At 42.5% G+C, this 17077-nt stretch overlaps 1 protein-coding gene across 4 annotated transcripts in view; it reads right to left on the reverse strand.

Moving 5' to 3' along the window:
* LOC138815944 (DDB1- and CUL4-associated factor 1-like) overlaps positions 1-17077 on the reverse strand; it is a 58634-nt gene that overhangs the window by 25229 nt on the left and 16328 nt on the right. For all 4 annotated transcript variants that reach the window (XM_070005349.1, XM_070005348.1, XM_070005347.1 and 1 more), the window contains exons 5-14: positions 14988-15101; positions 13859-13996; positions 12596-13108; positions 12208-12309; positions 8829-8987; positions 7476-7655; positions 5901-6110; positions 3974-4143; positions 2376-2500; positions 223-1486 (exon numbers count right to left, since the gene is read on the reverse strand). In XM_070005349.1, coding sequence (XP_069861450.1) covers positions 223-1486; positions 2376-2500; positions 3974-4143; positions 5901-6110; positions 7476-7655; positions 8829-8987; positions 12208-12309; positions 12596-13108; positions 13859-13996; positions 14988-15101 — 2975 coding nt within the window. The remainder of the gene's footprint in view (positions 1-222; positions 1487-2375; positions 2501-3973; positions 4144-5900; positions 6111-7475; positions 7656-8828; positions 8988-12207; positions 12310-12595; positions 13109-13858; positions 13997-14987; positions 15102-17077) is intronic.

Genomic DNA, 17077 nt, shown 5'->3' on the forward strand with positions numbered 1-17077 from the left:
CTGAATTAGCAGAGCCAACATACTGGAGGCATCAGCACCTCGGTATACTGCTGTCACAATGAACCCAGGGTGGGTAAAAGGGGCACATTTACATTTTCCACGTATCACATGAGGTAACAGTTGTATTTCAAGCCAACAAACGGCCTTCTTATCATGCTCCCAACGGTTTTAAGTAGAGGAAGCATTCCAGTTTCCAGGGGATGTGGGAGGCGCCTTCCTTACCTGCTGAAGATCAGATGCCTATCAAAGCAGCCACCATCCACCCCTCCGTATTTTGGAAATGATGCCCTGCGGTTTAGCCTCGAGGTAAAGTTTATTGGCGCTTGCCGCCTCTGTTTTGGCTCGGGACATTGGTGAGGAGTAAAAAGAGAGAAAGGTGGGCAGGTGGCAACTGGGTTCTTGCAGCGAGCATGTTGCTCTCTAAGATATTCTGTGATGATACTGTCCAGCGTAGGTGGGGAAGGAAGGTGTCTATCCAACTGCTTTTTGATGGCTGGGCTTTGGCTGTAGGCACCATGGTCCGACTTCTGCCGCAGCACACGGATTTTCCTCCCATTGCAAGGTGACGGTCTCTCTCTGATAAAACTGATCCTACCAATCAAAGGGGAGTTGCCTGCATAAGACGGGCCAGGCAGAGCGAGTGAACCCTGGGGGGGCCGTGGCTGAGGGTGGGCAATGGGGGCGGAAGGGGCCGTGGCGCCCACGGCGGCATGACTACCCAGTCGAGTTGCAATGCCATTAGCAATGCGAGGGGTTCGGGGAAGAGAGACAGGAGAAGCAGTAGCAGTTACTGGGGTGAAGGCAGAAGAATGGGAGGCCGCGGTCATGGGCAGGTCAGCCTCTTTCGTCAGCACAGTTGCTGTCTCTCCAAGCCCTTTAGAAATAAGATGGTTTCTTATCAACAGAAGCAGCTCTTTCTCGGGGAAGGAGATCCGTGACTGGGCAACAACATCTGCTTTCTGTAGCCGTGCCAGTGACACATCCGTGCCAATGAGAAGAGGCTTTCCTGACACCCGCTCTATGAGTTCAGCAGCATACTTGCAGAATTTGACATGGTCACTGCGTTTGTCCTGCAGCACGGGCTCCTTCATCAACTGCTGGATCTGGCAGCTGCTGAAAAGGGGCAGTTTGCTGATGATCTGCCGTACCGTGCTACTGCGAGACAGGCCCACCAGGGCCTTGCAGGCCAGAGCCCTGATCTGGTCTGCATCTGTGATGGGCATCTTGATGGACAGTAAGGACAGAAGCACCTTGATGCCGTTGTTGGACTGGACCACATTCCACATCTTGGCCAGGGTATGCTCACTGCTCTTGGGGGTCTGAGGCAGCTTTCTCCGAGGCGTTCCGGAGATAAACTTGCCAATACTGGATATTCGGTTATCCGGGCCACACACACAATTGATGATAATTTGAAGTGCTGACTTCTGAATTTCAGCATCATGGATAAAGAACTCACCCTCAGCCACTCCCAATATAATGCTGATACCTATGAAGGGGGAAAAAAGTTATAGTATTCCTCATAAAACTAATGGCTAACTTCAGTGGTGGTGACAGTTTCAAATTTTGGAGTTTTATCTTTTGTTTTGTTTTTTTTTTTTAAATACTACCCCCCCCCCTTTTTTAAAGTGCAAAGAATAAATACAAGCAGTTCTCCTACAATGTATCTTTACAATGCAATACCTCATGTATAATAATCAGAATGAAGACAGTATTATGGGGCAGTCACCAAGACTCATGTGCAATGTTTCCTAGGTAAATAGAGCATAACTAGCGAGAATGAATGAAAACCTTCTGTGGGAAAGCAAAAAGCCCTCAGCTAAGCTGTCACCATGGCGGCGGGGACTTTGTTCCCATCCCATATTAAGGAAATTAAAAACAAGTGCCTGAACCTTGGACTTATACCTCAGTGTGGCACAAGCCGAAGACTCACAGATAGTCACACAGCTACAGACTCACCTAAGCACCAACCTCCTGAGCCTACTTGGAATAAGGGAGATTTTCAAAAGGGGCTATTTACTTGAGTCGTAGAGCTAACTACCCACTAACTACCCACTACTAATTCTTTCCAGTGTTACAAGTTACAAATCTCCTTAAGTCTCTTAGTGTTCGCCTCAACCTGCTAGTCCCATAAACTTTGTTTTACTGCAAGATTCTACAGTACAACGTTTTCACAAAGTACTATTATACCAAAAATGCTTCAACTGTTCACAAACTTTGAGTTTATTGGCATGATTCCCACCTAGGAAACTGCATGATCTTCTTACAGGGCACAGACACAGAATCTTCCTCTAATATCCCCAAATTCTAAGGCAAGTAACGAGCACAACAAAGGAAAACAAATCCACATCCAACAACAATGGTGAGCTGCAACTTACCTACAGTGGAGATGGTAGAGCCAGCTTCGTCCAACACATCCACTGACTCTGCCAACTGGAGTTGGATCTTTGGCACCACAGTGAGAATAGCCAAGACATCCAAAGCAAAGCGCACGGTGTCATTCCTGGACAGGAAGAAAAATTAGTCAACAGGAAATTATAATACAAAACATTAATTGCTTAAAAAGAAAGAGATACAACAGATTGGATCATCTGTGTGACTCTTCAATCTTTACCCGTGGAGAAGATACTAGACAGTTTATCTAGAAGATAATCTGGAATATGAAACCTGATTCTTAAAACATTCAGAACCTGGAGCTGGGAAGGTGGCTCGGTGGTAAAATGCTTGCCTCGTGTGCATGAAGCCCTGGGTTCAATTCCTCAGTACCACATAAATAGAAAAGCTGGAAGTGGCACTGTGGCTCAGGTGGTAGGAGTGCTAACCTTGAGCAAAAGAAGCTCAGGGACAGAGCCCAGACCCTGAGGTCAAGCCCAGGACTGGCAAAAAAAAAAAAAAAAATCATAACCTTTGGCTCAGGAATTTCACCTACACCAATTTGTCTTAAGAAAATAATCAGATGTGCAGACAAGAATATCTGATAAGTATACCTTATCAATACTTGGGACCATAAATATTTCAGAATTCAGTGGGAGCTTTTTGGATTTTGAAATAACATGCATAGATTTTATCTGCTGCCTAATATCAAAATCCAGAATCCAAAATGCTCCAAATTCTTATTTCCAATTAGCCAGCAAAAAAACTGAAACTGGAGGTATGGTTCAAGAGGTACAGCTCCAGCTATGAGAAAAAAAAAAAGTGACAGCTTCAGACCCTGAATTCAAGCCCCAATACTAGCACACATACATATGTGTACATACGTGTACACACACACACACACACACACACACACACACACACACACACACACACACACACACACACACACACACACACATACGAAGGAAGAAAATGGCTTCCACAGTTAGAAATATTCCAGAGTTAATAGTCTAAAAGTAATGTTTGTAAAAATCCAAACTTAGTACCAATAGTACAAAAGCTGCCTTTTCTACACATTATTCATTGTTTCCCCAGAAAATTATTTTAAGAGTTTAAAAAAGCAGGTTAAATATCTATATCTATCTATCTATCTATCTATATATATATATATTCAGTTTGTTCTAATTTTTTTTTTTGCTTTTGGTGCCAGCCTAGGGATTGAACTCAAGGCCAGGGTACTGTTTCAGAACTTTTTAATGTGACAGTAAAATAAACATTATACATAGTTTCAAGCAGAAGCAAGATATTTAATGTCCAAGCACAAAAAATAGGACTGAAATCTCAAGACAGGACTTCATCCCCAGCTCTACAGCTAAAACAAGTAAAATACCTAACTTCTCAAGTTAGATCCTCCTTACTGTGCAAAGTTTACATTCACTAACACCATATATAGGAACAAATACCTTACAAATTAAAAACTACATTTCCATGTTTAACTAGTTTCTCAGATTCAATTCAATAAAAGTTTATTGCCAAACCAACCAACATCAATTTTAAGCAAAAGTCAGCATCATATTTCATTGAGTCTCTCTGGTCCCACCTTGCATAATAGGTCTTCCAATTGCAGGCAATAGAAATAAGCTGCAACAAGAGTTGTACACAGGAAAGTTTGAGGAAGACTTCAGCTGGTTCCCAATAGAGTTGTGCCGGGCCATATTCTATCAAAAACTCCATCATTTCCACAATCTGTTCATGAGTGTAGGAACAAGCCTACATGGAGAAATAGAAGTTATTATACATAACTATCATCTGCCTTCTTAAGCACAGCTCACTAGCCAACAGGTTTTGGGGGACTGTTTTTAGCAGTTTTGGGGTTTAAAAGACCAACAGATTTTAAAAATAGCTTTCCATAACAACTCAGATGTCCCATCACAGATGAATGGATCAAAAAATTGTGGTATCTATGCACAATGGAATATTATGCAGCCATTAGAAAGGACACAATAATGGCATTTGCAGGGAAATGGATGGAGCTAGAAGAAATCATATTGAGCGAGGTAAGCCAATAGCAAAGAGACAAACGGCATATGGTCTCCCTGATAAGTGGATGTTAAATCCAAAATGTAAGGTGATACGACAAAATTAACAAGACTTAAGAAACAAAGGACTTCCACTCATCTGATCAAATCACTACTAAATAACCCCATGCTGCTGATCACATATATGGTATATATGTGCACACCGGAGGGAAACCAGGAGGATGACACAGAACTAGAGGTAATCAGGGAAAAACATACAACAGTGGAACCCATCAGCTGCACTGGACATTGATCAAAATGAACTAAGCAACTCAATGGCAGCGATGGGAGGGAGGGAACAAGTGGGAAAGAGGGAACAGCTGATGCTATGCAAAACAAAAGCAAAGTACATATCACCCAATCTGGAAGAAATAACTGTACTGCAAAGCTCATAGAACTCATAAATGTTATAGATCATGATAGACAATTTGCCCCATGAAAGTTAGAATGTGTTTGTGACTTTAAGCATCACTATCCCACAATACTGTGAAATTTGGGAAATTATATAATCACTTAATCACAATAAAGAATTTGAAAAAAAATAGCTTTTCGTAATTCTTCAATGATCCATGTGACTTCTAACTAAACAATAAGTTTTTCCCTCCAAAATAACAAAATATCTTCTGCATACATTTCACAGCTTAAGAGGAGAAAGCACAAAGAAATTGTGATTTTTTTTTTTTAAACATGCAGATACTGCCAGGTCTGGTAGCTCACACCTGTAATCCTAGCTACTCAGGAGGCTAAGATCTGAGGATTATGGCTCAAAGCTAGCCCAAGCAAGAAAGCCCTCAAGAGTATCTCCAATAAACTACTCAGAATAAGCCAGAATTGGTGCTAATGCTCAAGTGGTAGACTGCTAGCCTTGAGAAAAAGAATCTCAGGGACAGCACCTAGTCCAGAGTTCAAGCCCCAGGACCAGCAAAAAAAAAAAAGAAAAGAAAAAAGGAAAAACAAAACAAAACAACAAGAAAAACCACAGACACTGATTGTGGTCCCAAAATAAAACAGATTCCAAAATGAAAGAGAAGAGATTATAGATACATACTATCCCAAAAGAAATTCTCAGGATATTTAATACTTTTTGCAAAAGAAAGCTCTTTTAGAAATAGTTCAGGTATTCGGTTAGTTCTAATTATCTCAGAAAAACAGTAATTTCCAAGTGGGAGCAAAAACAGTCCTTGGAATTCATCTGTTGCATCCATTTTCAGTTGTTCTATTTCCATCTAGGGCAAATAACAAATTCAACCCAGAGTCCTATTGAGATTCCACTGATATGAATTTGAGCTTCAGGCTCTTTGGTTGGGAGAGATGAAGGAAAACAATGGAAGTGGTGACACTGATCAAGATGCATTGTACTCATAAACATGTTGAATTGAAACCCCTTTGTATATTACTTAAACACATTAATTAAAAAAAAAGAAAACCAAACCACCTACATCTGCTTACCTTGTATGGGGGTTGAGGGTGAACAAGAATACCACCCTCAGTCCTCTGAAGTGATTGCTTAACTTGTTCCAATTTAATGGCCAGATGAGCCTCAAAATACTTGCGCAAGGCCATGCAGGTATGTTTCCCAGTTTGGCGGCTAGCGAATATTTCATCATCACTTAGAAGTGCACCCTGATCTTCCAAATTTAGAATTTCCAAAGTACTGATCTATTAGTCAGAAATTATAAGACAGGAGAAAAAAGGGAAAGGAAAAATGATATGAATAAACACTCATATGCTTGAAAGACTGACAAATATTAAAGTTTCCATATTCATGCAACATACTGAGTAGTCACAGAAAAGCAAAATGTTAAACCTTTATCAAAAAGATGACATGGCTTTTAATGGGCTAAAGGACATGTAGGGGGCCAGGTGCGGTGTTTTAACTTTCCCATACTCCTGGCACTTTGAAGGCAGAGGCAGGAGGACTGTTAGTTCAAGGCCTACTTGGCCTACATAGCAAGCTCCCAACCAATCGGGGCTACCTAACGAGATTCTGTCGCAAAAATTTAAAAACTACATGTACCTGTAAAGCTGTTGCTTTTGGGAAGATGAAAACTACCAGCAGTAATTCCTCCTGTAAGATGATTCTGTATCTAAGGACACAGTAAGTCCTCAGACCATATAAAGAGCAAAGGAATGGGACTGGGTTATGGCTCAGCGATTAAAAACAAAAACAAGGGGCTGGGAAGTTGTCACAGTGGTAGAGGCTTGCCTCACATGCATGAGGCCCTGGGTTCGATTCCTGAAGACCACATAAGCAGAAAAAGCCGGAAGTGGCACTGTGGCTCAACTGGTAGGGTGCTAGCCTTGAGCTGAAGAGCTGAGGGACAGTGCCCAGGCCCAGAGTTCAGACACACACACACACACACACACACACACACACACACACACACACACACACACACACACACACACACACACACACACACACACACACACACACACACACACACACACACACACACACACACACACACACACACACACACACACACACGAGAGAGAGAGAGAGAGAGAGAGAGAGAGAGAGAGAGAGAGAGAGAGAGAGAGAGAGAGAGAGAAAGAGCCAGGGGCCAGTGTCTCACGCCTGTAATCCTAGCTACTCAGGAGGCTGAGATCTGAGGATCACGGTTCAAAGCCAGCCCAGGCAGGAAAGACCGTGAGACTCCTATCTCCAATAAACCACTAGAAAACCGGAAGTGGCACTGTAGCTCAAGTGGTAGAGCAGTCGCCTTGAGCTGAAGAGCTAAGGGACAGTGCCCAGGCCCAGAGTTCAAGTTCCACAACTGACAAAAAAAGAAAAAGAAAATGGGCTGGGAAGGTGGCTCAGTGGTAGAGCGCTTGCCTTGCATGCCTGAGGCCTTGGGTTCGATTCCTCAGCACCACATAAGCAAAAAGAAAAAAGCCAGAAGTGGCGCTGTGGCTCAAGTGGTAGAGCGCTTGCCTTGAGCTGAAGAGCTGAGGGACAGCGCCCAGGCCCAGAGTTCAGGCCCCACAACCGGACCAAAAAAAAAAAAAAAAAAAGCTCACCAAGTTCACCAGACGACGAAGACCATCATACCGGTCAAAGAGTTCCAAGACAGCCCGGAAGGAGAAGCAAATTGAGAAGAACATGGTAGCATGGCAGCATCCGGATGCGTGAGAACATTCCATCAACCACAGGGTATAGTTCACGACATCAGAGAGAACATTGTGGGGATGCATGCAAACCTGTACGAAAATAAAAATTTTTTAATTGAAAAACAAAAAAAACAAAAAAACAAAAAACAACCAAAAACAGAGCAAAGGAGTCTGAAGCAATGAAAATTTCACCAATGTAGACAGTATCTTTACAGAACACAATGATCATTCTAAGCTAAAGTTACAATTCCAATTTTAGAACTAGAATCCATTCCAAAGCTGAAAATATTTAAATCCAATCCATACTGGGTTCCAAAAAATATTGCTCCCAAAGGTTCTTCAATATTGATGCCAAATTCTCTCCTAACAGATGAGAAAGAGGTTAACTCAGAAGTTAAGTCCTTCCCACAGATGTCACTAAGTCCAGAGGCTTACTACTTTTTGCCTCACTGACTCATTCAAGATACTGCTTTGGAGCTGGGAAGGTGGCCTGTGGTAGAGTGCTTGCCTAGCATGCATGAAGCCCTGGGTTTGATTCCTCAGAAAAAGCTGGAAATGGCTCTGTGGCTCAAGGCTAGTGTTCTACCACTTAAGCTCAGGAGAGTTCAAGCCCTACAACCAACAACAACAACAACAATGTTGCTTTGTACTCTTCCTTGGGTTTGCTTTGTAGCCTTGCCTATATATAGTTGAGCCATAATTCACAGATTAATTTACTATTCTTTTTTTTTTTTTGTCAGTCGTGGGGCCTAGACACTGTCTCTGAACTCTTCAACTCAAGGCTAGTGCTCAACCACTTGAGCCACAGAGCACTTTCAGTTTTCTGGTGGTTCACTGGAGATAAGAGTCTCATGGACTTTCCTGTAGTGGCTGGCTTTGAACTGTGATCCTCAGATCTCAGCCGCCTGAATAGCTAGGATTACAGGCATGAGCCACCAGCGCCCAGCAAATATGTCTCTTATTTAGTCATTGGGCTTAAACTGAGGGCCTGGGCACTGTCTCTGAGCCTTTTTGTTCAAGGCTAGCGCTCTACTAATTGAGCTACAATGCTACTTAATTTACTATTATTAAAAGAGTAGCAATCTTTGCATGATGCTCACCTCAAGAAGAAAAAAAAAATTGGAGGGTGAACAGAACTAGGGCTTACAACTTAAGCTCCTACTTGCTTTTTCTTTTGTTTTCCTCATAGCTGGGCATTCTACCACTTAAGGCATACCTCCACTTCTGAATCTGTGCTAGTTAACTGGAGACAAGAAGACTTACTCTTTCCATAGCATCCTGGTTGTAGGACAGGTAATACAAACACATGGATACACCAGTTGCCGCCATAGAAGGACGAGGAATTTCCAGTAATTTCTGTACCCCACCATGCGCAACAAATTCTGTGGCAAATTTGTTATGCAGCAGGAGAGACGCTAGGTGCTAAAACAAGGACACACGTTACCATAGAACAGTCTAAAAGAAAAACTACAAAATCTCTTCATATAATACTAAGTGACACTGATCAATACTCCCTCTAAGTAGAAGATTCCCCATTTTAACAAAAGAAAAAATACCATTTAACAGGGAATGGGGACAGAGGGAATAGGGAAGGGGGAGGGGGGAGACAATAAATTCCATGACATTCCCCCTTATCTTTTTTTTTTTTTTTTTTGCTGGTCATGGGGCCTGAACTCTGGGCCTGGGCGCTATCCCTCAGCTCTTCAGCTCAAGGCTAGCACTCTACCACTTGAGCCACAGTGCCACTTCCAGCTTTTTCTACTTTATGTGGTGCTGAGGAATTGAACCCAGGGCCTCATGCATACAAGGCAAGCACTCTACCACTGAGCCACCTTCCCAGTCCTTCCCCACCCTCCCCTTATCTTTCTAATATCAAAGGCTTTTGTTTGGAGGCACTTTTGGTTCAACCCCTAGCTCCACAAAAAAGAAAGAAAGAAAGAAAAGCGGGTGCAGTGCTCTTGCTTAGCCTGCACAAGACCCTAGGTTTAATCTCTAGTAACAATTCACAAAACACACACAAGGGGGAGGGGGGAGGTTGGGAAGGGAGGTGAAGGGTAAACAAAGGAGGAGGCTGCAATGCTTGGTAAGAAATGTATGCATTATCCTGCCCATGTAATTGTAGCCCCTCTGTACAGTATGTTCTCAAATAAAATAAAATTAAATTAAAAAAAAAACACACACACACAAGACACACACACACACAGTTAAAAATACTTTTATAGGTGCTGGGAATGTGGCTTAGTGGTAGAGTGCTTGCCTAACATGCATGAAACCCTGGGTTAGATTCCTCAGTACCACATAAACAGAAAGAGTCAGAGTGGCACCATGGCTCAAGTGGTAGAGTTGCTAGCCTTGAGCCAAAAAAGCCCAGGGACAATGCCCAGACCCTGAGTTCAAGCCCCAGGACTGGCAAAAAAATAAATACTGGGCTGGGAAGGTGGCTCAGTGGTAGAGCACTTGCCTTGCACGCATGAGGCCCTGGGTTCAATTCCTCAGCACCACATAAGCAAAAAGAAAAAAGCCGGAAGTGGTGCTGTGGAAGGGGTAGAGCGCTAGCCTTGAGCTGAAGAGCTGAGGGACAGCGCCCAGGCCCAGAGTTCAGGCCCCACGACTGGACCCCAATAAATAAATAAATAAATAAATACTTCTATAGCCAAGTACCAGTGACTCACATCTGTAATCCTAGCTACTCAGGATGCTAAGATCTGAGGATTACAATTTGAAGTCAGCCCAGGAAGAAAAGTCCCCATGAGACTCTTATCTCTAATTAACCACTCAAAAACTAGAAATGGTGCCATGGCTCAAGTGGTAAAGCACTAGTCTTGAGCACAAAGAGGCTCAAGGACAGCGCCCAGGCCCTGAGTTCAAGCCCAACAACCAAAAAACAACAACAAAACCTTATATAAATATCTTATAAACACTTATCACCTTATTAGTATATTGCTTTCTGAAACAGACTTTTGCTTAACTTTCCAATTTATTTATTTTCGTGTTCCAACTACATTCCAACTTCAATTAATTAAATCTGAAATTCTGCTTTTCGATAGTCCTGGGGCTTAAACTCAGGACCTCCTGCTCTTCCTCACATTATTCTCTTGCTCATGGCTGACATTCTACCTCTTGAGCCATTTTTGCAGATTAACTGGAGAGGGAGTCTCATGAACTTTTTCTGCTTGGCTTCTGACCTCTGTCCTCAAGGTCTCAGGCTGCTGAGTAGCTAGGATTACAGGCATGAATATTAGTACCCAATTTAAAAATCAGCCTCTTTTAAGATGACCCTTCATATCTCCTCAACTAAGAATCTTGAACAAAGCATCAAAACTGGTAATTTTGTCTTATAAGTTTTGTTAATTTGGGCTGGGAAGGTGGCTCAGTGGTAGAGCGCTTGCCTTGCAAATGAGGCCCTGGGTTCGATTCCTCAGCACCACATAAGCAAAAAGAAAAAAGCCGGAAGTGGTGCTATGGCTCAAGTGGTAGAGCGCTAGCCTTGAGCTGAAGAGCTGAGGACATTGCCCAGGTCCAGAGTTCAGGCCCCACGACCGGACCCCCTCCCCCCCCAAAAAAAAAAAGTTTTGTTCATTTCCTATTCAACTGCCACTAGTCTCTCTGGGTGGACTTGACCACCTGCATCTATCTATCTATCTATCTATCTATCTATCTATCTATCTATCTATCTATCTATCTATTTACATCATGGGACTTGAACTCAGGGCCTGAGTGCTGTCCCCTGAGCTCTTTCACTCAAGGTTAGTGCTCTACCACTTTTGAGCCACAGTACCTTTTCTGGCTTTCTGGTAGTCAACTGGAGATGGGAGTCTCTTGGACTTTCCTGCCCAGACTAGCTTCGAATCATGATCCTCAGATCTCAACCTTCTGAGTAGTTAGGATTACAGGTGGGAGCCACCGGTGCCCTGCTCTCTGGGGCTGCTTTATGACTCTAAACCCAGGCCAACATGGTTAGGACCTCAGAAGAGCTAGAGCTCCCCCTCCTGTTTTCAGTAATAAGACTAGCCAACACCAATTTGCAATTACATGATTTTATATCTTGCCAAGGTTAATAGCAAAAACAACATGCACATACTCTCTAGTAGTCCTCTCAACACCTAGCTGATCTTTATTAATCATCTAAACCCCTCCCCTCTTCATCCTATTCATTACAAAAGCTTCTTCCATGCTTCCATTCAATTTTGCCCTCAAGACACTAACACTTCTGACAGGAGTGGTTTTCTCATGTCACTCCTATCTATCATGGTAATTTATCCCTTTGCCACAACTGGTATATTGTTTTCTTTGATCCCTATAAGACTTGGCATATAAACAAGTGAATGTTGACACACAATATCATTTCCCACACAAATACCTTCAGATACAGCAAATGTCCCAACTCTTGTCTTCCACTGAATCCTATTCCAAATGATAGTATATCTGAAAGCAAAACCTTCAGACCTGCATAGGCAATCCTGTTCTCCACTACTCAAAGTATAACTATTAGTTCACATTTTATACACACAAACACACATGCGCACGCACAGACACCAGTGTGGCTGGTCCATTGTAATCACCATATTGAACCTCACAAATACAAAACACCTATTGATATAATACTCAATACTGTAATACTGTAATTTTACAAGAACATTACCTTGAGTGCTTCAAATGTAAGCAGGACATCATTAGTCTGTTTCAGATCAATATAAAACATCATCAACTCTCGTGATCCAAGTTGCATAAATATGGGAAGGAGCTGAAATGAAGACCAAAATAAGTCTTAGATTTGATTTTGTTTTTCACACATTTCCCATTACATTCCATGAAGAGATCAAAACTAGGCACCTTGCCCCCATAAACTGTAAACATATGAATATACTTGATTCAAACAGACTTTATCAAATGACCTATGTAAGTCCTTATCAGTTTGGAATGCAGATTTTTCTAGAGTAAAGAACACATCAGTGTATGAGTGCAACCATAAAATACCTCAGAAATAAACACTCCCAAAAGCTGAACAGTGCACTTCCCAGGAAACTTACCTCCTGATACTCTCCTAGAGGGGTCAAATATTGGAGGATGAGCCGCTGCTCAATAGCAGGAGTCATAGGGTAAAGGGTATAATTGGTGCCAATCACCCAGGGGGACATTTCCGACCAGCTGCTATTAGACAGCTCAACAAACACACGGTCTGGTTCAGAAGACGAGAAACCCAACTTCTGTTTGGCTTTCCTAAAGCTCTCTCTGTCTCCCTGTTTTGCCAACTTATTTTTCTTCAATGCTCCTTCCTCAGGTTTGGTTGCTGAGTTCACTCTACTGCTCGTCTTGTGGCTTGAGTCAAGGTGAAAGGAGATCTCCATGTCTCCAGAAGCTTCCTCATGCTCTCCATCCACCACATCCACTGCCATATCACCATAGTCCATATCCACAGCTTCCTCGTCCAGAGGAAAAAGGGGTTCAGAGAAGAGCTTCCGTGGGCTAGGACGCTTGTTTTCCTGCCGCAGAGCCACTTCTTGGAGCTGGAGCTCCCTCAGTCTTCGAAGCACTATAGCCACCTATCAACAAATAGGTCAGTAAAAGAAATAGATCTCTTGATCTCTTCTGCATCTTACATGATTCTTATTAATGTATTTTGCTCTTGGTTTGGGTTTTTTGAGACAAGAGTTGCCCCATGTAGTCCAGACTAGCTTTGAACTCTTTTTTTTTTTTTTTGGTCAGTCGTGGGGTTTGAACTCTGGGTCTGGGCACTGTCCCTCAGCTCTTCAGCTCAACACCAGTGCTCTACCACTAGAGCCACAACGCCACTTCCAGTTTTCTGGTGGTTCGGACTTTCCTGCCCTGGCTGGCTTTGAACCTAGATCCTAGAATCTCAGCCTCCTTAGTAGCTAGGATTACAGGCAGAAGCCACTGGCATCCAGCATTGGCTTTGAACTCTTAATCCTCCTGTCTCCTCCTGCCAAGTGGATTAGAGCTATGTGTCACCATGCTTAGCTTATTAAAGAATTCTCATTTCTGCTTTAAAAGAACTAGATATTCATGCAATAAACCAATGCTTGCCTTGAGCAGAAGAGCTGAGGAACAGCGCCCAGGCCTAGGCCTAGAGTTCAAGCCCCAGGACTGACAAAAAAAGAAAGAAAGAAAACTCAAAACTCTTAACGTACTCAGTGAGGTTGAAATGTTGATAATATACCTCTACTCAAGCACAAGGTAATAAATAAAATCTATCTACCTACATTCAGACAGTAATTAACAACTTATAAGTGCATTCCTTTGTATGTAATAATTCATTCTCAGATGGTCCTTACCAGCTGGGAATTTTCATCCCTGTAGTTAGCAGCAATGTCTTGATTTTCCATAGCACCTCCTAACAACCCAGTAGAATATGTCCTCAATGGTTGATCAGCCTCTCGGGCCCATTTGAAAAGATTCTCAACAATTCCTTCCTGTAGTAAAAGAAACAGTACAATTTAGAAGTATCCACTTTCATGACTAAAAATGTAAGCCAAGATTTCTGCCTTGTTCATAACAAAAGTAAGTATCTTATGCTTATTATAAGAATTTAAAATGTAAGCTAGGAGCCACTGGCTGGTAATCCTAGCTACTCAGGAGGCTGAGTAGTAGGAGGTTAAGGATTATGGTGGTTCAAAGCCAGGCAAGGCAGGAAAGTGCCCGTGAGACTCTTATCTCCAATTAACCCCTCAAAAAGTGGAAGTGGCGCTGTGGCTCAAGTGGCAGAACACTAGCCTTGAAAACCGAGACTCAGGGGCAGCACCTAGGCCCTGATTTCAAGCCCCACAATGGACAAAAACAACAACAACAAAAGAATTAAAAATGTGCAAGGCACTAGTGGCTCAGACCTGTAGTTCTAGTTACTTGGGAGGCTGAGATCTGATGATTATGGTTCGAAGCCACGGGCAGGAAATTCCATGAGACCCTAATCTCTAATTACTCACTCAAAACGCCAGGAATGGCCCTGTGGCCCAAGTGATAGAGTACTACCCTTGAGCAAAAAAGGAGCTCAGGGACAGCACCCAGGCCCAGAATCTAATCATATATAATCATTCATTTAAAAATAATAAAAACATGATGTTAAGATTTTTCAACATACCAGTGCACTCATGTAAGCAGGTATTTATCCCCACAGCTACTTTTTAAATTGTCTACTGCAAAGGGAGGTGAAGGGTAAACAAAGGAGGAGGCTGCAATGCTTGGTAAGAAATGTATGCATTATCCTGCCCATGTAATTGTAGCCCCTCTGTACAGTATGTTCTCAAATAAAATAAAATTAAATTAAAAAAATAAATAAATAAATAAATTGTCTACTGCATGTTTGAAGAAGAAAAATATATACAATTACTTTAACAACAAAGACAAATCTAACAGATTACCATTCAGTTAAGAGACACAATTATCACTTTTGTTTTCACTAAGTACCTTTTCCTGAAAAACAACAGCAGTTTCCAGGCCTGGCATGATGTCCAGCAGCAGCCTGCAAGCTGCAGTGTTTAAAGGGGGCTCTCGGCTTGTCATCACATAGGCATTCACCAACTAGAAAGCACAGGGGGCCAGAAGGGAGGAGGAGAAAGGAGGAAGAAAGTGTGGAAGAAAGGTGATTAATATATGACATATGCAGGACATACCCTATTACCTTGTATAAGCAGTCTGTGTTGAATTTTCCCTATTATTGTCTGAAATTCAACCTAGTCAAACTAAAGAAATGTAAAAAAAATCCTAAATAAATAAAGTACTAGCCTCGTTACTTTCTTTTTCAGATTTGTTGGGTTGTTATTTTGGCTTTGTTTTTATTGAGCTTTGATGGGTGGGCTTGCTTTTTTTTTTTTTTTGGTCGGTCGTGGGGCTTGAACTCTGGGCCTGCGCGCTGTCCCTCAGCTCTTCAGCTCAAGGCGAGCGCTCTACCACCTGAGCAACAGCGCCACTTCCGGTTTTCTGGTGGTTTATTGGAGATAGGAGTCTCACGGTCTCTCCTGCCGGGGCTGGCTTTGAACCACGATCCTCAGATCTCAGCCTCCTGAGTAGCTAGGATTACAGGTGTGAGCCACCAGCGCCCGGCTTGGGCTTGCTTTTTGATTGTTTCGTTGTGGGTTTTTTGAGAGAGTATCAATATATAGCCTGGCCCAGAACCCTCTATTCTCCAGATGCAGCCTCCCAAATGCTCGGATTACAAATGTCTTTTGTTACAAGACATGAAAGAAGTTGTCAGCTACAGACCTTGACAAGTGTTCATTAAACCTTTAATTATAATTATGATCTTCCTTAGCAAAAATGGTATGTATAATTTCTCCTGTAGGTTTAAAAATGCCAAAATCTTATCTCCGATTGCCAAAAAAAAAAAAAAAAAAAGCCAAACTAGGGTTGGGAATGTAGCTCAGTAGTAGAGTGCTTACCTAGCATGCATGAAGCCCTGGGTTCAATTCCTTAGTACCACACAAACAGAAAAAAATGGAAATGGTGCTGTGGTTCAAGTGGTAGAATGCTAGCCTTGAGCAAAAGAAGCTCAGGGACAGTTAAAGCCCAAGTTAAAGCCCAAGAACTGGCAAAAAAAAAGCCAAACTGGGGGATGTGTCTCAAGTGGTACAGCACCAGTATAAGCCTAAGAGCATAGTGAAAGTGCAAGACCCTGAGTTCAAGTCCCAGAAACAGCATGCATGCACATGCACGCACACACGCACGCACGCACGCACGCACACACACACACACACACACACACACACACACACACAGCCTAAGTGTAAATATAATATAGCTGCTAAAAATAATACCTAAAATTTATCAGGCTCTCGTTAAGGACTTTACATGTTAACTTCATTTAAGAATTATGAGCTGGGCGCCGGTGGCTCATGCCTATAATCCTAGCTACTCAGGAGGCTGAGATCACTGTTCAAAGCCAGCCTGAGCAGGAAAGTCTGTGAGACTCTTATCTCCAATAAAGCACTAAAAAACCAGAAGTGACGCTGTGGCTCAAGCAGTAGAGCGTTCACCTTGAGCTGAAGAGCTGAGGGCCCAAGCCCAGAATTCAAGCCCCATGACTGACAAAAAAAGAAAAGAATTATGATACCACTTCCATTACAAAATAGCAAAATGAGACTTAGGAGAAAATAATGAAGGAAGAGGCTGAAGCCACTTGTCCAAAGAACCAACTGCCCATGAACAGTATAGCTGAATTTGAACCCATAACCTAAACCCTAAAGCCCACTAGATCTACAAACAAAACTACTAATAGCCACAATTTACTAGCTATCACTAACTTCAGTAGTTACAAGCAAAGTATCTATTTATTTCATTTACTCTTCGTATCAGCCCTGAGTTTGAGAAAGGACCTTCCTATCCACCCAAATGTCCCAGGTACACACCACAGCTTAAGTGCAGAATCAGATAATGTACACACTCATTCTCATTTTTCCATTCAGGAACCCCAATGATCTCCTAAATTTCCTAACTCAAAATCATCTTGCCCAAGAATGTGCACAGGTATCTTGGGAACCCTGCCAACACTTGACTAAACA

Source organism: Dipodomys merriami, unplaced genomic scaffold (genome assembly GCF_024711535.1).
Source record: "Dipodomys merriami isolate MVZ:Mamm:240054 unplaced genomic scaffold, mDipMer1.0.p SCAF_68, whole genome shotgun sequence".
In the NCBI taxonomy this organism is placed as follows: domain Eukaryota; kingdom Metazoa; phylum Chordata; class Mammalia; order Rodentia; family Heteromyidae; genus Dipodomys; species Dipodomys merriami.